General features: G+C 40.7%; 1 protein-coding gene across 9 annotated transcripts in view; it reads left to right on the forward strand.

Moving 5' to 3' along the window:
• Nucleotides 1-24,412, forward strand: part of PHACTR4 (phosphatase and actin regulator 4) — a 101,364-nt gene that overhangs the window by 69,932 nt on the left and 7,020 nt on the right. For 5 of the 9 annotated variants that reach the window (XM_086716186.1, XM_086716187.1, XM_086716183.1 and 2 more), the window contains 9 exons: nt 3,830-4,003; nt 4,431-4,511; nt 8,164-8,328; nt 8,860-9,255; nt 13,680-14,280; nt 15,610-15,797; nt 16,884-17,037; nt 21,347-21,402; nt 22,742-22,803. In XM_086716186.1, the coding sequence (XP_086572312.1) occupies nt 3,830-4,003; nt 4,431-4,511; nt 8,164-8,328; nt 8,860-9,255; nt 13,680-14,280; nt 15,610-15,797; nt 16,884-17,037; nt 21,347-21,402; nt 22,742-22,803 (1,877 nt within the window). Of the gene's footprint in view, nt 1-2,329; nt 2,398-3,829; nt 4,004-4,430; nt 4,512-8,163; nt 8,329-8,859; nt 9,256-13,679; nt 14,281-15,609; nt 15,798-16,883; nt 17,038-21,346; nt 21,403-22,741; nt 22,804-24,412 lie in introns of all 9 variants that reach the window. The other 4 variants (XM_086716185.1, XM_086716191.1, XM_086716188.1 and 1 more) reach the window with 4 other exon arrangements.

Genomic DNA, 24,412 nt, shown 5'->3' on the forward strand with positions numbered 1-24,412 from the left:
TGTACTTGTCATATGGAGGGGAGGAGTGTGGAGAATATAAGAATATATGAAAATGTTATAAGAATGAATGAATTTGGGATAATAATTAGGTCAGGGCTGGGTGGTTCAGTGGCTGAACCCCCCCACTGCATAAGGCAAGAGGCATATATGCTTCTAAAAGTTTTATAAACATGAAAAGCAAGCACATTTGTATAAAATATCAAAGAAAAAGAGCTGTTCTCTCTCATTTTGTAATTTATTTTTTTCTTTGAAAAAAGAAAATTTAATGTTTATTTATTTTGAGAGCTAGTACAAGCAGGGGAGGGGCAGAGAGAGAGGGAGAGAGAATCCCAAGCAGGCCCAATGCAGGGCTCAAACTCATGAACCATGAGATCATGACCTGAGAGGAAATCAAGAGTCAGACACTTAACCAACTGAGCCAACCAGGTGCCCCTTTCTCTGCTGTTCATATTCAGTGACCATATTCGGTAACTTTCTTTACACAAAGAAAGAGGAGGGCTATTCTTGGCAGTAGATGTGATGGCAGACATATTTGTTTTTATTATAGCTATTGGTATTTTCCACACACACTGTACTTTTGAATATAAACTGAACTTGTCTTGAGTTCATATGGCCAGCAGAGACGAATATGTTTGAAGATATCCTGATTTTACTGTTTTGAATATATAAGAGAAAGGGGACACATAAATCCATTGTATATAAGGAAGAATTCAAAGGGATGAACTAAGTTCTACCTCTGAAAGTGGTTAGGCACCTGGCAAGATAGACAGTAAGCCAGATTGGCTGTTTCATTCAAGGACTTGTCTGTGAATCCACTCTCACCTAAAATTCCTGAAGATTTCTGGCTGCTTTTCCTTGTAAAAAATAGCACCTAGCACTCATGTCTTCTTTCATATTGTTAGTTGTTTTGTTTTTTGAGTTTTTATATTATCTTCCTTAGTGCTTTTAATCAAACAAGCATTTTCCTGTGTGTCATTTGGAGCTGAGTGAAGTTCATTCAGTAGGTGGGTCAGCAGGACATTTCAAGTTTCAGTCTCTCCTTGCCTCTAGCAAGTAAGGAGACTATGGACAGCTTATGGTACTTAGCTCCATTTCTGAAAGTGTTATCATTAACATATGTTAAATATTATATTGTATGGTATATCTGAAATGTCTTGAGGTCTCATTGACATCTCATGATTGGGAGAATACGGTCTTAAAGCATTGGCTCTTCAAAGCAACACCACGTGGGGTGCCTGGGTGTCTCAGTCAGTTAAGCGTCCGGCTTTGGCTCGAGTCACGATCTCGCAGTTCGTGGGTTTGAATCCCACGTTGGGCTCTGTGCTGATAGTTCAGAGCCTGGAGCCTTCTTCGGATTCTGTATCTACCTCTTTCTCTGCACCTTCCCCACTCATGCTCTGTCTCTCGCCCTCTCACTCTCTCAAAAAAAAACATTAAAGAAGCAACACTAGAGGCGCCTGGGTGGCTCAGTTGGTTAAGCGTCCCACTTTGGCTCAGGTCATGATGTCACCATTCGTGGGTTCGAGTCCCGCATCGGGCTCTGTGCTGACAGCTCAGAGCCTGAAGCCTGCTTCAGATTCTGTGTCTCCCTCTCTCTCTCTGCCCCTCCCCCGCTCACACTCTCAGAAATAAATAAGCACTTTTATAAAATAAAAAATAAGCAAGCAAGCAACACATGTATTTGCCCATGTGCCACCTCTGGGGCTCCATCCCAGGCACCACTGGGGGAATTTCTGTCACAGGAGATGTTCTGATGTCCGTGGCAAGTAAACTTATAAAAATATGGTCCAGCGTTAGAACAATGAGATTCTCTTGCATATCATGGAAGTAATTAAAGTAGTAGAAACTCAGGATGTGTTCAAGTAAATCCTGTACCTGAAGAAAAGAGGCTCTGTCCTCTCCTCTCAATCTGTTGCACTTCAGTAACCAGGACCCTGGTTTGCCTGTCATCAATACACAGTCAAATAATGCATCTAGCAGTCACTGCTGCACTCTAAACATGACAATTGTGTAAAGTCTGACTTTCATCAGCAGGCTTCCCTAAGACTCCCGTTTATCAACCAAAAAAGATTGAATTTTGCAAGTGTTTCTTAACAAAAAATTAGTGCTTGTTGATTATGTATTTTCTTTTATGAAAAAATATCTACAGTATTAAAGGAAATAATTTTTGAAGTGCATATGTTATGCCCGTTTATCCTCCCCAAGAAGAGCGTTATTTGCTTCAGATGTGAAATTGTGTACAATAAACATGTTAACTTATTACATGTGATAATATACTGTGTGGTCCTTGATGTATTTCTGTAAAGTAAAGGTTCCACTTTAATTTCAGGATGGTTATTCCACATGACTCTTTTTTTCTTCTCCTCTAGACTTCTCCAGAGAACCCTGGGACAGTAGGTGGAGTGCAAAGCTGTATTGTGTTGCCTTCCTGCTTTTTTTGTTGCTTTCCTGCTTTTATTTTTTTCTATTATTATTATTATTCTTGGCCCAGTCTTGGCTGCTCCTTTTTCTGCCACTAAAGCTAACTAACTAAAACCCTGCATGTGTGGTCATTATGAGAAACTCATGGCCATTCGTTTCAGTCCTGCACATACACCATGTCAGTTATGTTTCTTGTCATATCCTTAAGATCAGGATTGTCCCTAAAGCAATATTGTCATAGGCAAACTGGAATCTCACCTCTGATTTCCAAAAAGATTTCATTTAAAAAGAATTTTTTTAAGTTTATTTATTTATTTTGAGAGAGAGAGAGAGAGAAAGAGAGAGAGAGCACGAGCACGAGCAGGGAGGGACAGAGAGAAAGGGAGAAGATTCCAAGCAGGCTCCAAACTGTCAGTGCGGAGCCTAGTGTCGGACTCGAGCTCACAAACTGTGAGATCGTGACCTGAGCTGAAACCAAGAGTTGGACACTTAACTGACTGAGCCACCCAGGAGCCCCAAGATATTTCTTTTTTTTTTTTTTTTCATGTTCATTTATTTTGAGAGGGGTGCAGAGAGAGAAAGGGAAAGAGAGAATCCCAAGCAGGCCCCATGCTTTCGGTGTGGAGCCCAACGCGGCACTCAACCCCTCAAACTGTAAAATCATGACCTAAGCCGAAATCAGGAGTCAGATGCTTAACCAACTGAGCCACCCAAGTATCCCCAAAAAGATTTCATTTTCAAGCACTCTCTCTGTAATGCTCCAGGCCCCGTCCAGCGCTCCAAACGTAGGGTCTTGTGAAGGAAGAAAATAATCTGAAAAACAGATACAAGTAAGGTGTTAACACTTACTGTGTTACCCCCTCTGAACTGTTAATGTCCTGAGAGAGGAGGGCAGAGGGAGTGAAGTGTTTAGTAGAGAATGATGACTCCCTCACTAAAGATGGAACCCCCTGCTTCAGTGACATGGGAGGCAGTAATGTTAGCTGGGGAGGGCCTCCCCCATGCCAAGAGGATGACAATGGCAACAGCAATAGGCCGCACTGGGGCCAGATCTCATGCATATTGAAAAGACATCCACATTTGTGTGTTTGTGTGTGTGTGCGCACGCATGTGTGAGTACGCACGCCTTTAGAGGTTTTGAGCTGGTTATGATCATCTCATTGAATTTTTGTCCTAAAATGATGTCAGCTTGGTTTGGTTGTTTTTCCCTGTTAGTTATTTATCTGTTACGGATTTTGATGTTTGGTGTCCATGTGATGATGTCCAGGAATCTGTCTGCATGATTGTTTATCATTGCTCTGATCTTTTCCAACTACCACAGGAAGAGAGGGGAAGGGACCTTATAGAAATTATCCTGAAATAATAAATTGGCTGTTCCTTTCCCTGTGTGCCTTTCATCGTATCACAGAAGAAGCAAGCCAGCCCACCGCAGACCCAGGCATGGTCATGGACAGTGTGGAAGCAGGAGACATGACACCTCCCACCAAAAGGAAGAGCAAGTTCTCAGGCTTTGGCAAAATCTTCAAGCCCTGGAAATGGCGGAAAAAAAAAAGTAGTGATAAATTCAAAGAGACATCAGAAGGTGAGGTATTAAGATTTAAATATATGTTCTGAGTTAAAGAGTTTCTTATTTTAGAAGTACCTAACTTTTTCATTCTCTTCCCAAGCTATTAGAACCCCCTATTTGAAGAAGGAATTCAAGCTTTTAGAAATAAAACCCAGCGGTCACTCACTAAGCCTTATATACTGTAGCCTCATCCTCAGATTGCTATTTTAATGGGCTTAAAGTTTATCAAGTGATGAATAAGGATAGTTCCTTTTGGAAATGCTGCTTTCCCAATAACACAGGATATGAAATAAATTAAGTTTAAAGTTGAAGTTAGTTTTCCTGTTCTTTCTTTCCAGAAGATAGAAAATTGAACCACATTATTCTTGTGTCTGTCAAGTTAGAATGCTTAACGTTCACCTTTAACTGCCACATTGCTGAGTGTTTTCCAATTTAATGTTAGTTTTAGAGCGGAAAATATCTATGCGAAAACCGAGAGAAGAGCTGGTTAAAAGAGGGGTTCTTTTGGAAGACTCTGAGCAGGGTGAGTTTGTAAATAAACTACATATGTCTGTCTCTGTACACTTGTTGTTTGATCCTGACTAGGTATTTGAATTTTCTTTTGTTATTGATATTGTTCGGAGGGAGAAGAGATTCTTTAAAACTGTTCATGCATCTGGAATTTTTTTTTTTTAATTTCTATAAAAAGAGAAAAAACAACTCAGTGAAAGAATCTCCAGAAACACTGGACAGTTCGCTAAAGAATACATACAAATGGGGGCACCTGGCTGCCTCAGTCGGTGGAGCATGCAACTCATGATGTCAGGGTCGAGTTCCACCCTCATGTTGAGCATAGAGATTACTTAAAAAAATTTTTTTAATAGTTTAGCCTAAACTACCTATCCGTGAAACCTGGAGGTATGCATACCTATGTGCCAGCAGGTCCAGAACTTGGTATATACTCAACAAAAACATGTATACATGGGTATCAGGAGAACATATACATACAAATATGCTTGTAGCAGCAATATTTATTAACAGTAGAACAAAATTGGAAAGAATCCAAATGTCTACTGATAATAAAACATAAAAACAATTTGTGGAGGCGCCTGGGTGGCTCAGTCGGTTAAGTGTCTGACTCTTGATTTCAGCTCAGGTCATGATCTCATGATACCTGAGATTGAGCCCTGCGTTGGACTTTGTGCTGACAGGGCAGAGCCTGCTTGAGATTCTCTCTCTGTCCCCCTCTTTCTGCCCCTCCCCTGCTTGTGCTTCCTCTCTCTCTCTCAAAATGGATAAACATTTAAAAAAAGAATATCCAATAGAAGAAAAGATGGTTTCTTCAACAAATGGTGTTGGGAAAACTGGACAGCTACATGCATAAGAAAGAAACTGGACCACTTCCTTACACTATACATAAAAATAAATTCAAAATGGATCAAAGACCAGGGGGCGCCTGGGTGGCTCAGTCAGTTGAACATCCAGCTCTTGATTTCAGCTCAGGTCATAATACCAGCTTTGTGGGATCAAGCCCCGTGTCAGGCCTTGCAGTGAGTGTGGAGCTTACTTGGGATTCTCTCTCCCTCTGCCCCTCTTCCTGCTCATGTGCTCATCCTCTGTCTCTAAATTTAAAAAAATTAGAAAAAAAAAATTAAATAAAAAAATGGAATAAAGACCTAAATGTGAGACCTGTAACCATAAAATTCCTAGAAGGGAATATAGGCAGTAATCTCTTTGGCATCTCCTATAGAAACATTTTTCTAAATATGTCTCCTTTGGCAAGGGAAACAAAAGCAAAATTAAACTATCGGTACTCCACCAAAATAAAAAGCTTTTGCATGTTACAGGAAACTGTCAACAAAACAAAAAGATAACATGCCAAATGGGAGAAGATATTTGCAAATGATATATTCAGTAAAGGGTCAATATCCGATGAAATATATAAAAAACTTCTACAACTCAACACCAAAAAAAACAAATAACCCAGTTAAAAAATAGGCAGAAGACATGTATAGACATTTTTCCAAAGAAGAGATACAGATGGCCAACAGATACAAGAAGATACTCAGCATCACTAATCATCAAGGAAATGCAAATCAAAACCACAATGAAATAGATACCACGGCATACCTATCAGAATAGCTAGAATCAAAAACAAGAAATAACAGGTGTTGGCAACGATGTGGAGGAAAAGGAACTCTCATACACTGTTGGTGGGAATATAAACTGGTGCAGCCACTATGGAATACAGTATGGATGTTCCTCAAAAAAATAAAAATAGAATTACCATATGACCCAGTAATTCATTCATCTACTAGGTATTTACCCAAAGAAAACGAAAACACCATTTCAGAAAGATACATGCACCTCCATATCTATTGCAGCGTTATTTATAATAGCCAAGGTATAGAAACAAATGTCCACCCATTAATGAATGAATAAAGTATACACACACATACAATGGAGTATTAGCCATTAAAAACAAATGAAATCCTGCCATTTGCAGCAATGTGGATGGATCTAAGGATATAATGCTAAGTGAAATAAGTTAGAGAAAGACATACCATATGATTTCACTCATATGCGGAATTTAAGAAACAAATGAACAAAGGAAAAAGACACACAAAAAACTGACTCTTAAATATAGAGAATAAATTGGTGGTTGCCAGAGGGGAGGTAGGAGGTTGGGTCAGTGAAATAGGTGATGGGGCTTAAAGAATACACTTATCATGATGAGTAGAGTATAGAATTGTTGAGTCATTATATTGTACACATGAAACTAACACTGGATGTTATTTAACTTGAATTTAAAAATACATTAAAAAAGTTTTTTTAAAGAACTTTCAGGGGTGCCTGGATGGCTGAGTGGGTTGAGCATCCATCCGACTTTGGCTCAGGTCATGATCTCACAGTTCTCACATAAGTTCGACCAACCCACGTTGGGCTCTTTGCTGTCAGCACAGAGCCCACCTCACATCCTCTGCCCCCTCTCTCTGCTCCTCCCTCACTCGCAGTGTGCCCTCTCTTTCTATCTCTCAAAAATAAGTTTATTTACTTAAAAAATAAAAGAGGGGTGCCTGGGTGGCTCAGTCGGTTAAGTATCTGACTTTGGCTCAGGTCATGATCTCATGATTCATGAATTCAAGTCCCGCTTGGGGTGAGCTCCTGCCCTGCTTCGGCTGAACCCACAAGTCACGCTTCGGCTGAGCCCTGCTTTTCTCTCTCTCTCTCTCTCTCTTTCTTTCTCCTTCTCTCCCCCTCTGCACCTTGTCAGATTCTCTCTGTCTCTCTGCCCCTCACTCATTTGTGTTCTCTGAATGAATGAATGAATGAATGAATAAATGAATGAATGAAATTTAAAGTAGACAATCCTAAATAAATAACTTGAGAGATAACTGACCACTTTTGCATATATTTTCCTAGCACATGCTGAGTAGAAACCAATTAATAATGTGTCTTAACCTTTCACTGTATGGTTTTCAAAAGTAGCAGTCTTTTTTGGCTTTGAAATGAGTCCTTGGTTTATAATCTAGAAATCCTATTTTTGTTAAAGCTGGGCCGTATTAACATAGTGGCAATTTACTGCATTTGCATAGTTGTCAATTTGCTACCTTGCCTGTTTTATTTTTTTTTTATTTTTTAATGTTTATTTATTTTTGAGAGAGAGAGTGTGAACAGGGGAGGGGCCGAGAGAGAGGGAGACACAAGATATGAAGCAGGCTTCAGGCTCTAAGCTGTCAGCACAGAGCCCGACGTGGGGCTCAAACTCAAGAACGGTGAGATCATGACCTGAGCCAAAGTCAAATACTTAACCGACTGAGCCACCCAGGCACCCTGCTACCTTGCCTGTTTTAAAATAGTTATCAGAATACTTTAGCTTGAGAAATATATTTTCATTTAGCACTCATTTGCTGTAGCCTCTTCACTACTTTCAGCCCAAGCTCTACCTCTTACTGACACTGCATAGATAATGGTTCTGTTTAGTCTAGTAGAAAGTGGTGGGTTGGGTGAAGGAGACTAGTCTCTGAGAACTTATTTCTATTACTGCTATAAAAATCCAAATAATCTAGATCTGAATCATACACTCAAACAGGAAAGGGGAGAAAAGAGATAGGAAACGTTAGAAATCACCAGCTCTTCTCCCTGTCTGATCACACCAGTCCATCAGTCTTGCTCTTTTCTTTTTGACCTTGCAGGTGGTGAGGATCCAGGGAAATTGAGCCATGCCATGTTAAAGAATGGCCATACCACCCCCATAGGGAGTACCACATCTTCTAGTTCAGTCCAAGCAGATGAAGAGTCAGGAAGAATCACAAGTCTTAGGAAACCTGTCCCAGAAGAGGACCCAAAGAAGCGACTAGGTAAGAAACTCAATTTTTCAGTGTAAGAGCCATGGATCAATCATTCTTGTTTAACTCAGGGTTTTGCTAGAGCCAGGGGGGAAATAAAATCCAGAGGGAATTCTTTTCTCCTTTAGCAATTCCTCAGCTAGTTGCAACTGTAAGTGGAATTTTCCCCTTCTCATTCTTGCATTCACAAAATACCTAATTTGTAATTCTCAAGGACGGAAGAGAATGTTAAGTGTCAGATACCTGTAGGACTTTTTTGCGCTATACATTCCTCCTCTCCCACCTGTGGGATTCTGTGCCTCCTCCAGTTGCCCGGCCCTTGTGTGAAGAATCAGTCCCATACGGGCCTCTCTTACTTTGAGATTGTGATTGAGAGAAAGTGTCCTATACTTTAAGTATGTTGAGGTTGGGGAACTTGGCCTGTAAACGAATCTACACGTTAAATAATGGAGGAAGCTGACCACGAGTCTATAGATGTGTTAGCTTTTTTCAATCTTGTTATTCTTTTTTCTCTTTTAAATCATATCTGTCATTATTACACAGGCTCGACTGGAAGCCAGCCTGATTCCGAAGCAGAGTCCGTTCCTGAGAATGTACCCAAACAGCCTTTACTTCCCCCTAAAAGACCCTTGTCCTCTTCTCACGAAGCAAACGAAGGGCAAGCAAAGGATGCCACTTCCTCTGGCGGCGCAGCAAGGTCCATCTCCTCCACCTCCACTGCCGCCTCCACCTCAGCACCTGCCGCCACCACTCCTGCCACCAACCCAGCAAAAACTGTTAGTTCCTCTGTCCCCCCCTCCCCAGCGCCCAGGACTCTGCCTGCCACTCCTGCCAGCACTAACACTACTGCCACCCCGAGCCTCACTCATACGGTCCCTGCCAAGCAGCCCCCTATCCCTCCCCCTAAACCAGCTCACAGAAATAGCAACCCTGTCATTGGTAAGTAAGTCTTGAGGTTTCCGTTGCTCGGGTTTGGTTTGGTTTGGTTTGATTTTGGATGGTTGTTTTATTGGAAAACTGGTATAATATTGCTTTGGTCTGTGAGAGAGTTCTCCATGTCATGTCCCTTTGGATGCCCTCGATACGGAGAAAAGTCTTGAAGATGAGGCAGATAACTAGGAATGAAAACAGACAGGGAGCAGATATCACTAAAACTAAGCTCCAGTTTGGTCAGGAGTGGTGGGGAGGATCTATTTTCCTAAAACAGTATTTCTGAAATACGGTTTATAGTTGGGGGACTGGATGTGAGGACCACAACAGGTTCTGACCTGCGTGGAGAAAAGGGTTGTTTTTGGGTTTTTTTTTTTTAACCTACTTTAAACCACCAGCATCTGCCTTTAGCATGAGCCCAACAGATAAAAAGGTGATTGTATAGATGCCTGTGTAACTTATGATTCAGTGTCTGCCATGATACCTTCATGCAAACTGCAAAAGATATTATTCAAAGTGTCTTGATAAAATCATGTTTTTATCTTGGGAAGAGTCAAGAATGCTACTCTTAGTAAAATAAGTGGCAGAAGAAAGAAAACTTGGAAGATAAGCAGCACACTTACCAGTTTAGTAAATTTTTTTTTAAGTTTATTATTTATTTTGAGAGAGAAAGAGCTGGAGAGGGGCAGAGAGAGAGGGAGAAACAATCCTAAGCAGGTTCCGTGCTGTCAGTACAGAGCCCAAAACGGGGCTCAGTCTCATAAATTGTGAGATCAAGACCTGAGCCGAAATCGAGAGTACTGAGCCACCCAGGTGCCCCAATTTAGTACTTTTTTTTATATTTACCTGAAGTCCTGTTTAGGTCTGCTTTTCTATACATAATTGCAGACCTTCTTAGAGGAAATTATGAGAAGGGGAGGAGAGGAAAGAGGTAGTTTTTCAGGAAAAATAATACAAGGCTTAGTACTGCTTGAAGTTCTTGTTCGTGATTGAAGGGAGGAATAAAGTATGCTCGTTAAACAGTTAATACCGCCAACTTGTGTGGGTTGACAAGAACCCTGAAAAACAGGCTTAGAATTCATTGTGAGTATGACAGGTTGGAGTAGCTTGATTACAGAAAGGACGGTGGTTATTATTGTTATCACCAACCTAGATGGACAGTCTGTGTTGACTTATCTCTGAGGAACTTGAGCTGCTTTCATATACTTGGCTGTCAGAGCCTCCTTGTGAAGTAGGAAGCCGATTTTATCTATTATATGGTTAGGGCAATTATAACATGAAGAACTTGTGACTCACTCAGGGTTGCAGTTAATGAGAAATAGAAACCAAACATAGGCTTTTCAGCTCTTGAGCCCAGACTTCTGTCCTGTACACTGATATTCTCAAACTGCTGTCTAGACAAGCTCTCTTCTCGATCAACCTAGAGGACTTGTGAAACACAGATTGCTGGGCCCTGCCCTTAGAGTTTCTGAACCAGTAAGTCTAGGGTGGGCCTGAGAATTTGCGTTTCTAGTAAGTTCCCAGATGATGCTGATGCTACATATATGGGGACCACACATTGAGAACCATTGCTCTAAAGCAGTAATACTTCACTCTTTTCGGGGTAAGACAATTATAAAAAATAATAATATGTGTACTGTAACCTGGGCTGAACCTTAGAGGCCATGCTTGGCCTAAGGTGAATAGCCCAAAGCAATAGGTCTTGTGACTAGGGGATCAACATCAGTCCTGAGTGGTCCTCAGCAGAAGGAGAAAAATAGGAGAGTTTTTATAAGTTTTTATTAAGGCTAAATAGCTATGATTTAAAGGACTACCCTTTATTCTGAAATTATGACCTTCCTAATTCTTTGATGTTAAAAAGCCATTTCTTTCCTGAAAGGATTCTGTTCACAAATGGTTTGCTTAGTATTAAGTCTTGGAAATATTAAAAATTGACAACCTGAGGTTGGTTGAGATTTTCATTTTAGTTTTATTGGTTCATGAGATCCAAACATTTGGAAACTACTGCTTTAGACATTGCTATGTCTACTGACAGGCATAACAGTGTTAGGACTAAGAACTAATTAGGACAGAGGGAGGACCATCATAAATAGCTGAACAGATGAAGGGAATTTTGTAACCCCTCCAATGAGCATTCTGGCATCTTCCCCTCAAAATTACAACCAAGTGTCCTTGCAAGGATAAATATAAGACAGTTCACTTCCTTAACATTTTGAGGTATGTGTGAGTATATATATATATATATATATACATATATATATATATATATATTCCTTAAATCACCAAAGATAATTTACCTTATCAATTCAAACAGTAAAATAATCAAATTTGGTCCCATCAGGTGTAGATTTTGTTGCAAATGGAATTTATAACTGCTATTTTTAGAGAGGCAACAAAAGTCCAGTCTACCCAAAAATAATCTCTTTCATTGAACCTAAAATTAATTTTTTTTTAATTTTAATATTTAAAAGTAATATTTTTTGTGTGTGTATGCAATGTTTTTCTAGAAAGTCTTTTAAAAATTTAAGGGATGCTTGGGTAGCTCAGTCGGTTAAGGGTCCAATTTTTGGTTTCCACTCAGGTCATGATCTCACGGTTCTTGTTTTTGAGTCCCATGTCATTCTCCACACTGACAGTGTGGAGCCTGCTTGGGACTCTAATCCCTCTCTCTCAAAAATAAATAAACATTTTTTTTTTTTATTTACTTAAGATATATAACACTGTATGTTATTTATACTGGAATTAAATTTTTAAGTGCATTTGGGCATTTATAATATATAAAAAGCTAAAGGTTATTAAAATAATATAAAGCTAGGGGCGCCTGGGTGGCTCAGTCAGTTGGGCATCTGACTTCGGCTCAGGTCATGATCTCAGTTCATGGGTTCGAGCCCTGCGTCGGGCTCTGTACTGACAGCTCGGAGCCTGGAGCCTGCTTCGGTTTCTGTGTCTCCCTCTCTCTGCCCTTTCCCCTCTCATGCTCTGTCTCTCTCTGTCTCTCAAAGATGAATAAACGTTAAGAAAAAAAAAATTTTTTTTAATAATATAAAGCTAATTTATTCACAATCAATTATGATTATCTCACATATTTAAATTATTTTCATAATTTAGCCTATGGGAAAGTAGGTATGCCTAATAAAATGTATATATAGTTAAAACTGAAAAAAAATTACTTATGATAAATGACATTAAAACATTATCAAATTAGCTAGCTTTTTACTTTAAATGCTACCAGTAGAGTGGGACTTAGGGCAAGTAAATTTTTATTTCAGGGGACCTTGAGGTATTGCTCTCTAGGTAAGACATCTGGAACCATTTGAAAACAAGTGGTGTGACCAAAATTAGGGTTTTGAGTGAAGGATGAGGGGTTGGTGATCAAGAGACATACTATTTAATTACTTTGCAGGATTAGCTCCTGCGTGATATGATGATCCATTTCTTAAAGGCCATTTGGAGCCCTCCAAAGGGACTTTGCTGACTCAAAACCTCAGTCATTGTGGGCTTGGGGGAATCACATAGGGGTGCATACTGACCTGATACAAGGTAGGAGCCTCTAGTCTCATAAACGTGTATCGAGGATCCACTGTGTGCCAAGCACTATGCCCACCTCTGTGGATATGCTGATGGAAACAAGGAACCTATAGTAGAGTGGGGAGTGCAGATGAAGGTTTGGGTGTAAAGGATAAGAGGTATGGACAGTAATAAGAATCACAAAGACAGTGGGATCAAAGACAGAGGGATCTGGAGTCTAATGATAAGACCTGGGAACTAGCTGAGCCCCTGCCTGTGTGTTGTCTGATCTTGGCAGGTCACCTAATTTCTGTGGCTTCAGCTTTTCCTTCTGTAAAATGGTAAAGATAATCTCCCGTGTAAGGAGAATCTGAAGTTAAGGATAGCAGAGCACTTTGATTTTCTCAAAGACCTTTGTATTTGCTATAAAAAGTCAGGATGTCATTACTGCTAATTTTATAATGCAGAGCTGGGATATCTAGATGTTATTATCTATCAAGCTGTGGTAACAATGCCTGATAGTGTTTGGGTTTTTTTGTTTTTTTTTTTTTTTAGGGCTACCTTCATGTCTAAATTTTTTAATGGCATTCTGTTAGACAAAAAACTCACCCACATTCTTTATCTCTTTATATTAACTTTATCTACCTCAAGTCATAAAAAGTTGTCATGTTAGAGCAAAGAAGTAAGAATTACTTTTCACCAGAGTATTAAGGTAGTGGTCTTCCTGCATGCCTGTACATTTATTAGGCTTCCTAGATACCTAAATACAAATTTCATTTCGGCACGCGATATCTAGGATGTGGCAAAGTCAAGAAATGGATTGGTTTGCCTAAAAGCTAAGAGTAAGCTCAGTTCTAATCTAGGCCTTAGGCTGGCCCCTCATTGTGAAGCCATCTTAAATTGAGGTGTTATTCTCTCTTTTCCAGCTGAACTGTCCCAGGCAATAAACAGCGGTACATTGTTATCAAAACCATCCCCACCTTTACCACCAAAGAGAGGCATTCCGTCAGCCTTGGTACCCACCTTGGAGTCTCCTGCCACCGCCACCGCCACAAAAGCACCATCTGATCAGAGAGAAAAGAGCACATGCTCTGTGGGCTCTGAACCACTGTTGATGATCCCACCTCTCTCTCCGTCCCCACCGCTGCCTACTCATACACCTCCTGAACCCCCACGGTCCCCTCCATTCCCTGCTAAGACTTTTCAAGTTGTGCCAGAAATTGAGTTACCACCGTCCTTAGACCTACCCCAGGAGGTTTCCCAGCAGGAAGATCAGAAAAAGGAAGTGCCTAAGAGAATGTTGGACCACAGCTTTGGAGAGCCCCATGTACCCTGTAGGCTGCCTCCACTCCCACTGCATATCCGAATCCAGCAGGCCCTGACCAGCCCGCTTCCCATGACTCCTCCCTTGGAAGGCTCTCACAGAGCTCACTCCTTGCTCTTTGAGTACAGTGACAACTTTTCTGAGGACAGCAGCACCCTAGGTCGGACCAGGTCACTTCCCATCACTATTGAAATGCTGAAAGTGTGAGTGCCTTTAAAGCTTGCCTTTTGTTTCCTCTTCTTTACTCTAGGTAGCCCTTCTTGGGGAAAATTGCTTATAAAAAGAAAATGTGAATAAATTTAAAGTAAGAATACTCAACAAATAAGACATGTTCTAAAGTTTGGACATTATTTACTCTGCTGATTTCTATAACATTGTTTGCACAGCAGTCACAAACATCTGTACTTGAAAATTAAAACCACTTTATTTTTTGTACATGATACAAGGGAGGCAGTGTAACAGGGTACTTAAGGAGCATTGATGTTGGAGTAAAATAGCTCTGGGTTCAAATCCCACCTCCACCTCTTCCTGGCTTGTAGTAGTGTACGTTCCTTAACTTTTCTGCTCTTGAGCTGTCTACCCATAAACGGAGTAATCCCCACCCATAGGCTTGTGAGGATGAAATTCGACAAATCTGAAAGTCTGGGACCTGGCACCTGAACTCGGTGGAGCGGGACAGAGAGCAGTCTGGAGAAAAAGAAGGGAACTCTGAAAGATAGCTCAGTGTTCCAGCCTCATAGACTGGACCTGGCCATTGTATTCTTTCCCTCATCTGTCCCCAGACACCTTGCCTTTTTAAAATTCCAACGATGTGTGACTAAAGGTTAACACTTTTTGGCCATTTGGAGATTTGCCTTGCTAGCTAAAAGAATTGTCACAGAGCTGTTGCGGCATACTGCTAATTAGTTGCTTCGCCATAATCTTTGTACCTGCGGGTATAATTTTTTTACTTCCTGGAAAGAGACCGTTTAGGAGTTCAAGATAGACTAAGTCAGTTTTATGCCTGCACAATAGAAAGGGGAGAAGTTAGTTTTCATCTTTGCTTCCTTGGATTAGATTATCATTTTGTCCCACTCCATTGTTAAACCAAGGGAAATAAATGGGTTAAATGTCTTTATTGCATATCTTCCATGAGCCAGATACAGTGTTAGATGCTCTGTGGTCTTCTCACTTAATCAGCCCAAAACAGACTTGAATCTCACATGTAGATCATTAGGGCCCTGTGTGCCAAACACTAATACAGTCTAGAATTTATCTGTTTGTCACAACAAGCCTCGGAGGTAAGTATCATTCACATTTACAGAAAAGCTAAATAACTTACAAGCTATGAATAAGTTGTAGAGCTAGGATTTAAACCCAGAGCCTTTTAGATTAATAGCTGCTAAAAAGTTTCTTAGCAAGATGGTTAAAGTTAAGGGAAGGAATAAATTTTTTCATTTGTGGAGTTTTCCATAGTTATTCAGTACTTTGCCATGCAAATCAGTTACCTGTTATGTTTCTGAAAGGAAAACATAATTATATTCATTTGTTAGTCCAGACGATGAAGAGGAGGAGGAGCAGACCCCCCCATCTGCATTCACTGAAGATGTGGCATCTACCTCAGTTGTTCCCAAACTGCCACGGTGTCTGCAGGAAGAGGAGGAAGAGAAGGAGAGTGACTCTGATTCAGAAGGTCCCATTCAGTACCGAGATGAAGAGGATGAAGAGGAGAGCCATCATAGTAAGAAAGGGAAAAGCACAGGAGAGAATTATTTTACCGATAGAGCTGCTCTTAGCAAATATAAGACGAATGGAAATAGGCACTCTCTCCCATCAGGTCATCTGGTAACTGATACTGGAGGCCATTGTGAAGGAGCCTTGTCCCTGCTGTTCCCACTGTTCTAACAAGGCAGTGAGAGGGAGCCAAGTAGATTGAGTCATGCAGGTTTTTATTTGTTTGTGATTGAAAAAGTATTTACCTTGATGGTATTAAAGAATTAGCAGAAGAAAGTTGGTATTTGAGCTGCATTGAAAAGACATAGTGATCCTCTGCTTTAGTCTCATGAACTTACTGTGTCCATGGGGCAAAGAAAAAAGTCCATGTTCATGTACGCAAATCTGCAGATAATGGAATCCTGATTCCTAAAAATGAGAAGGCAGCTTTAAGAATAGGAATCTTGGGGGTGCCTGGGTGACTCCTCAGACATTCGACTTTGGCTCAGGTCATGATCTCACGGTTCATAGGTTTGAGCCCTGCATCAGGCTCTGTGCTGACAGCTCAGAGCCTGGAGCCTGCTTTGGATACTGTGTCTCCTCTCTCTGCCCGTCCCCTACTTTTAATGCTTTAAATAAGCATTAAAAAAAACTTAAAAAGAATAGGAATCTTGGGGTGCCAGGCTGGCTCAGCCCGTGGAGCATATGACTGTTGATCTCAAGATCATGAGTTCAAGCCCCATTTTGGGTGTAGAGCTTACTTTAAAAAAAAAAAAAAAAAATGGGAATCTTAGGTGTGTTAATGCAAATGCCTTTGTGTTGTAATTCGGAGGGCTATCCCATGTTTAGATTCTTGTTCTTCTAGCAACCTTCTTTAGAAGGAACGTAGAGAAATGTAGAAGACAGAAGGTATCTTTAGCCCAACTGAATCCATCTGGCTAATTAGATTTTTAGAGGTCTTCAGCTTTACCCCCCACCTCTACATTAGCTGAGTTACCTGGAGGCCAAGTAGAAAGCTGAGAGTTGCGATACTGTTTGTTCAGACTCTTGCCTAGTTCCAGGTGAGGTTGGTTGAGCCTTAGTGTCTACTTTTTTTTCTTCCCCTTGTGCAAAGGTGCTCTGGCCAACAAAGTGAAGAGGAAGGACACACTGGCAATGAAGCTGAACCACAGACCCAGTGAACCAGAGCTGAACATGAATTCCTGGCCTCGGAAAAGCAAAGAGGAGTGGAATGAAATACGGCACCAGATTGGGAACACACTGATCCGGTAGTTCTTTGCTTAGAATACATGGATTTTATTTGATTTGGCCAGTAGGTGTGTTAGATACTTACTTTGTGGTGCATTCACTTCCCTTTTTTTCTTTTTTGATTTTAGAAACAGCGTAATTTTTAAAAATACACATTGTACACACTTGGATATCCTCTTGGAACTTGAAAATTAAGGAACCAAATGGCTCTTGGAGCTTTAAACCATGAGATAGACATAAATACGGCTTTTAAATTTTCTAGGGGCGCCTGGGTGGCTCAGTCAGTTAAGTGTCTGACTTCGGCTCAGGTCATGATCTCACGGTTTGTCAGTCTGAGCCCTGCATCGAGCTCTCTGCTCTCTGCATAGCCTACTTTGGATCCTCTGTCCCCTTCTCTCTCTGTCTCTCTTTGTCTCTGTCTTTGTCTTTGTCTCTGTCTTTGTCTTTGTCTCTGTCCCCCCACTGCCTGTACTCACACTCTCCCTCCCCCTCTCTCTCTGTCTCTCTTTGTCTCTCTCTCTCAAAAATAAACAAACATAAAAAAATAAAAGTTTCTAGAGAATCTGTCTCAGTCAGTAGAGTATGTGACTGTTGATCTGGGGCTCCTGAGTTCAAGCCCCATATTGAGCATGGAGCTTACTTAAAAAAAAATTTTAAGTAATTCACGTGGTTCCTAGGCCAGCAAGACTCCTCTGTCATGTATCCAGTTACTCAGCTATGAGGTGTCAACCCAATTAAAGATCACACCCATATTTTTCATTGTATCTATTTCACATGTTCCACGTATCTGCCTTTGAAATTTCAAAGTGTTAGTATATTTTTCAAGTCAGGTGGAACCAAAAGCATAGAGAAACTGAATGCAGGCCAGCTTCCTGCACATGTAATGTACACAAAGTCCAGGTATATAGATAGCTATTGGACCAACTCAGATGTTTCTCTTGGTAGAGTGAGGAAAAGGAAGTGGAACTCTTGGCATATTCTTAACAAAATAACTTAGGGTGTTCATTAATTGAGATCTATTCTTTCCTGCCTCAGACACCTGGCTTTGCTATTGGCCAGGATGGCAATCTTAATGCAGAACTGTGGCTCTCTGGGTGTCAGCAAGAGACTATCAACAATAGGAATTAGTTTAGAATGAGAATCTTTGACAACAGATTACTTTTTCCAGGGCGCCTGGGTGGCTCAGTTGGTTAAGCGTCCTACTTCAGCTTAGGTCATGATCTCGCACTTTGTGAGTTCGAGCCCTTCATCAGGCTCTGTGCTGACAGTTCACAGCCTGGAGCCTGCTTCAGATTCTGTGTCTTCCTCGCTTTCTGCCTCTCTCTCTCTCTCTCTCTCTCTCTCTTTCTCTCTCTCTCAAAAATAAACATTAAAAAAATATTTAAATATTTACAGGTAAATCTGACAAAAGATTGTGTAAGACCTGTACATAGCAGGATATAATAAAATCCTGCTGAAGAAAGTAAAGAAGAATTAAATAAATGGAGAGAAATACCATATTCATGGGTCAGAAGTCTCAAGTACTGTAAGATATCAATACATACAATTCCAATCAAACTAACCCCCAGAAGGCTTTTTTTTTAATTGGCAAACTGATTTAAAAATTCTTATGGAGGGGCGCCTGGTTGGTTCAGTCGGTTGAGCATCCGACTTCTACTCAGGTCATGATCTCACAGTTCATGAGTTTGAGCCCTGCATTGGTCTCTGTGCTAACAGCTCAGCCTGGAGCCTGCTAAGGATTCTGTGTCTCCCTCTCTCTCTGCCCCTCCCCCACTTGCTCTCTGTCTCAAAAATAAACTTTAAAAAAAAAAAAGGATATAGGGCACCTGGGTTGTTCACTTGGTGTCCAACTTCTGCTCAGGTCATGATCTTATGATTCGTGAGTTCAAGCCCTGTATCGGGCTCTGCACTACCAGTGCAGCTTGGGGTGCTCTCGCTCTCTCTCTCTCTCTCTCTCTCTCCCTCTCCCTCTCCCTCTGCCCCTCTCCCACGCTCACTCATGCACTCTGTCTCAAATAAACTTTAAAAAAATTTTTTTAAGAAGATTATAAAGCTAAAGTAACCTAATCAGTATGGTGTTGACATAAAGATAGATAAACTGCACGGAAAAGAGAGCCCAGAAATACACCCACCCGTATATGTACAGCCCATTTTTGACAGAGGTACAAAGATAATTTCATGAAGAAAGGATGGTTTTTTCAACAAATGGTGCATAAAAATTACTTCAGTCCTTGCCTTGCATCATATACAAAAAATTAACTCAAAATGAATCCTGCATTTAAATATGAGAGCTAAAGCTACAAAACTTCTAGAAGTTAAAGATTTCTCAGCCATGATCTCAAAAGCATGATTCTTAAGTGAAAACCATTGATGAACTGCACTTCATCTAAATTAAACATTTTTGTTCTTTGAAAGACACTGAAGAGAAGGTAAAAAACAAGCCACAAACTGGCAGAAAATATTTGTGAATCATGCATCTGACAAAGGTCTTTTATCTAGGAAGAACTCACCAAACTTAATAAGAAAACAACAACCCAATTCTTAAAAGGTGGGGAGAAGATTTCAAAGAAGATACACAGATGGCAAATAAGCATATGGAAAGATGCTCAACATCCTTAGTCATTAGGGAAATGCAGATTAAAACCACAGTGAGAAACCACTCCAAGCCCACTAGGTTGGCTAAAATTGTACAATTTAAAAGACTAATAATACCAAGAGTTGCTAAGGATAAGGAGCAGCTGGATTCTCATACACCGGTGGTGGTAGGAGTGTAAAATAGCAGAACTATTTTAGGAAACAATTTGTAAATGTCTTTTAAAAAATCAAATGTATGATCCAGCTCTTCCATTAGCTATTATTTCTAATAGCCACCCTAAAAAAAATAGAAACAACATAAATATCCATCACAGGGCAAATGGATGAACAAATTGTGACGTGATCATTCAGTGGAATACTGCACAGGAAAAAAAAAAGCAACAGTTTATGATGCTACAACTCAGATAGAGCTCAGTAATTATGCTGCAAGAGGGTTGACCAAAAAAAAAAAAAAAAAAAAAAGTACATACTATATTGTTTTATATAAAATTTTTTTAGGGGCGCCTGGGTGGCTCAGTCGGTTGAGCGTCCAGCTTCAGTTCAGGTCACGATCTCACAGTTTGTGAGTTCAAGCCCTGTGTCGGGCTCTGTGCTGACAGCTCAGAGCCTGGAGCCTGTTTCGGATTCTGTCTCCCTCTCTCTCTGCTCCTCCCCCACTCGTGCTCTGTCTCTGTCTCTGTTTCTCTCTCTCTCTCTCTCTCTCAAAAATAAATAAAACATTAAAAAAAAAATTTTATTTTTTTAATGTTTTATTTATTTTTGAGAGAGAGAGAGAACACGAGTGGTGGAGGGTCACAGAGAGAGGGAGACACAGAATCCGAAGCAGGCTCCAGGCTCTGAGCTGTCAGCACAGAGCCCGACGTGGGGCTCGAACTCACAACTGTGAGATCGTGACCTGAGCTTAAGTCAGACACTTAACCGACTGAGCCACCCAGGTGCTCCATATATAAAATTTTAGAAATTGAAAACTATAGGTACATAAAGCAGGTTTATTTGCGGGGGGGCAAGGAGATTGAAATTATAAAATGGAAATGAGGGGTCTCTGGGTGGCTTAGTTCATTCATCATCCCACTCTTGATTTTGGCTTAGGTCATGATCTAATGGTTCATGAGGTCAAGCCCCGTATCAGGTTCTGTGCTGACAGCTCAGGGCCTGGAGCCTGCTTCAGATTCAGATTTAAAAAAAGAGAGAGAAAGAGAGAGAGACAACTTTAAATTCCAGTAGTTGCAAAATCACTGGTTTAAAAATCAAAAGAAAGATATCAGAGTCGTGAGAAGGATTGTAAAAATATATATATATTAAAATCTCAGTCCTCATTCTGGTTTTCTGGGTTAGAATTTCTGTTACGTGTCTTGAGGGCCTGTGCTCCTTCCACAGGTCTGTTTGGGAGCTTCCAGTCCAGTGCAAACCTTCACTTCACAGATGAGTACACCCAGGATCTGACTGAGCTCTTTTGTGGTGACAGGGCTCGTTAATATCAGAGCTAGCATTGGAATCTTTTCCTCCTGTTTGCATGTACAGTTTCTTTTTATGTTATAATATTCATGTTAACACTTTCAACATGAAAATTGTTTCATAAACAATCAGATAAACAAATGAAATACCAAAACAGTTTGAAAATGTATTGCTTTCTTGCTAATGTAGGGGCTAATATAAACTGAGAGCAAAACAATTCTGAATAAGTGGAATTGGGAGGTTTAACATGGGCAATACCCTTATTTATCTCCTTTTTAGACGACTGAGTCAAAGACCGACAGCAGAAGAACTAGAACAGCGGAATATACTACAACGTGAGTCCGGCTATGGGCATAAAGTTGTACAGCTTTTCTTTGTAGATTTCTGACTTTAAGGCACATACTAGAGTAGAGAAGAGAAGCATTTTCTGCAAGGGCCAAGGAGAGGGTGTTCGGCCCAGGGAGGACTATTCATATCTTTTCTCCGGAAGGAACAGAACTCCCCCAAGCTTCCTTTACAAGATATCAGTATAGTATTGCTTAGTGTACTGGGAACCTCCAGAAAATTTTGTTCCAATATTCTCACAGTATCCTGAGACCTGCTTTGGCCATGTGGGGAGGATTTGACAGCATGTGGCAGATACTGCCCAACTTTCCTCCTTAGGGAAGTGAGGTTGTGGCTGTGCACCTTCCTATTCCTAGTGGACTTTGAGGGCTAGGGCCCAAAGCGAGGCCCAGATGCAGGAGCCTTCCTGTCTTTTTCATTTTTTAAGACTTTGGTACATCTAAAGTCACAAAATAAGACCATGTGTTTCATTTACTTTCTATGTGCATAATTACCTTCCTAAAATAACATTCAATCTGATATACATTTGATTTAGTTTTCCAGATTATAGGATGAATTTTGCCCTTAAAAACCACCACACTGAGAGGATTAGGCTTCATAGAGTTACTTGTGGGCATGCTCAGTCTGCCCAGTCCATCCCCCCTGTTCCCTCATCACTATGTGGATATATACAGCTTAGTCACTAAGTGAATTTTAAACTTAGAAACCTTTGTAGACATATCACATGAAACTTAGTGTGATCTCCATTCTTCATTCTTGGGGGTTGCTCTTGAGCAAGAATCTGCAGAGTTTTTCTAAAGGGCACATAGTAAATATAATCACTTAAAAATGTAAAGATCAGGGGCGCCTGGGTGGCTCAGTCAGTTAAGTGTCCCAACTCTTGATTTCAGCCCAGGTCATGGTCTCACGGTTTGTGAGATCAAGCCCTATATTGGGCTCTGTGCTGACAGTGTGGAGCCTGCTTGAGATTCTCTCTCTCCCTCTCTCTGCCCCTCCCCCTCTCCCCCTCTGCCTGCGCACAGGTGCAGGCACTCTCTCAAAATAAATAAACGTAAAATAGTTAAAAAATGTAAAGATCATTATTAGCTCATGGACAGTAAAAATACAGGCAGCTGGCTGGATTTGGTACCATAGTGCTGCTGACCCTCGCTCCTAAGTATTTGACTCTACCAGTTGACAAGAAAACTATCTTGATTGGCCATCCCCAAAGTTCGTATTTTATTCTGACTTGGAGCCTATAAGAAATATCTGCCATGTGATTACTGAATACTTTGATATGCAAATGGCCATTTTGAAGTAATATTCTTTGTTTTGGACCATTGACTGTAGCTAAAAATGAAGCTGATCGGCAGGCAGAAAAACGAGAGATTAAACGTCGTCTTACGAGAAAGGTATGTAGCCCAGCTGTTCGGTTTCAGTCTGTCTACTGACCACATATCTTGTATTTGAATGACCTATTTGGTTAGAAAGAAACGTTTGACTTGAATTGCCATAGGTTGCTATGAAAATGTAATACATGATGCAGATACTGAAAACAACACAACATTATCCAGAGCATTTTTGGGGTGTGCCTGGGTGGCTCAGACTGTTAAGTGTCTGACTTCAGCTCAAGTCATGATCTCACAGTTGATGACTTCGAGCCCTGCATCCGGTTCTCTGCTGTCAACACAGCCCACTTGAGATCCTCTGTCTTCCTCTCTATACCCTTGCCCTTCTCATGCTCTCTCTCTCTCTCTCTTTCTCTCTCTTTCTTTCTCTCTCTCTGAAAAATAAACATTTAAAAAAAAAAAGCACTTTTGGGGCACCTGGCTGGCTCAATCAGTTAAGTATCTGACTTCGGCTCAGGTCATGATCTCACAGTTCGTGGGTTCGAGCCCCATGTCGGGCTCTGTGCTGACAGATCAGAACCTGGAGCCTGCTTCAGATTCTGTGTCTCCCTCTCTCTCTCTCTGCCTCCCCCCCACTCACTTTCTGTCCTCACTCTCTCTCATAAAAATAAACATTAAAAAAAATTTTTTTTTGAAAAGCACTTTTATCCCATTTTTACTATTGAAAGAATGCCTGGCACAAGGTGCTCCATTAATGTTTGCATAAATTCTGACCTTTTATTTGGCAAACCTGGGATTTGATGTAGACTCTAAAACCTGTTGAAGTAATAGAGACGGTAACAGAAGGAGTATGTAGCATTCAATTTTGCAAGGCACACTGGTGTTTTCTAATCAGAAAGAACTGAACTGACCCTTAGTGATACCAGAAGTATCACTACCAGAAGTATATAAACCAGAAGTATAAAAACACCAACTGGGATTTGTTCTTGGTCCCAGATCGAATGGGGTAGAATCTTTTCTGACCTAGACCTGTGTTGGCTTTTAAGCTTTTTCCTTTCCTTCCCACAATAATAGTTTGTAATTGGCTCCTGTAGATTCTGATTTGGCCTGAACTCTCTAGATATTTCTTAAAACTTACAAGAATCCCCAGAAGAGCAAAGGATCTAGACGGTTTCTTCCTGATTTCTCCCACTTTTCCCCTTCCCCAGGAACAGAGGAATTATCCTTGTTAGATTGAGGGGAGCTCAGTCTAGAGGCCAGAGCTGGACTCGATGCCTTCAGATTGAGCAGGTTACCTGACTATGCAACCTTAAATCCTGATTCGTTACCAGATCTCGGCATTATTCATAATAAAAGGAAATTCACCCTTTATATTACCCACTAGACCTTGCTTTCATATTAAAGGTATTCGCTTCCTAATGTATTATATGTTAGTGTCTAGCTCTGATCCTTTTGTTCCCCAAAATGTAGTCCATAGACCAGCAGCATTGGCATCACCTGGGAGCTTGTAGAGATGCGGAATCTCAGGCCGCACCTCAGACCTTAATCAAAATCTACATTGTAACCAGATCCCCAAATGCTTTGTATGCATATTAAAGTTTGAGAAACACCGGGTATACTGGTTATACTGGTTTATAGCTATGGTTCTCAATGTTAGCTGTGGCATTCAGGA

This window comes from Puma concolor, chromosome C1 (assembly GCF_028749965.1).
Source record: "Puma concolor isolate L17-30 chromosome C1, mPumCon1.1.hap2, whole genome shotgun sequence".
Taxonomy (NCBI): Eukaryota; Metazoa; Chordata; class Mammalia; order Carnivora; family Felidae; genus Puma; species Puma concolor.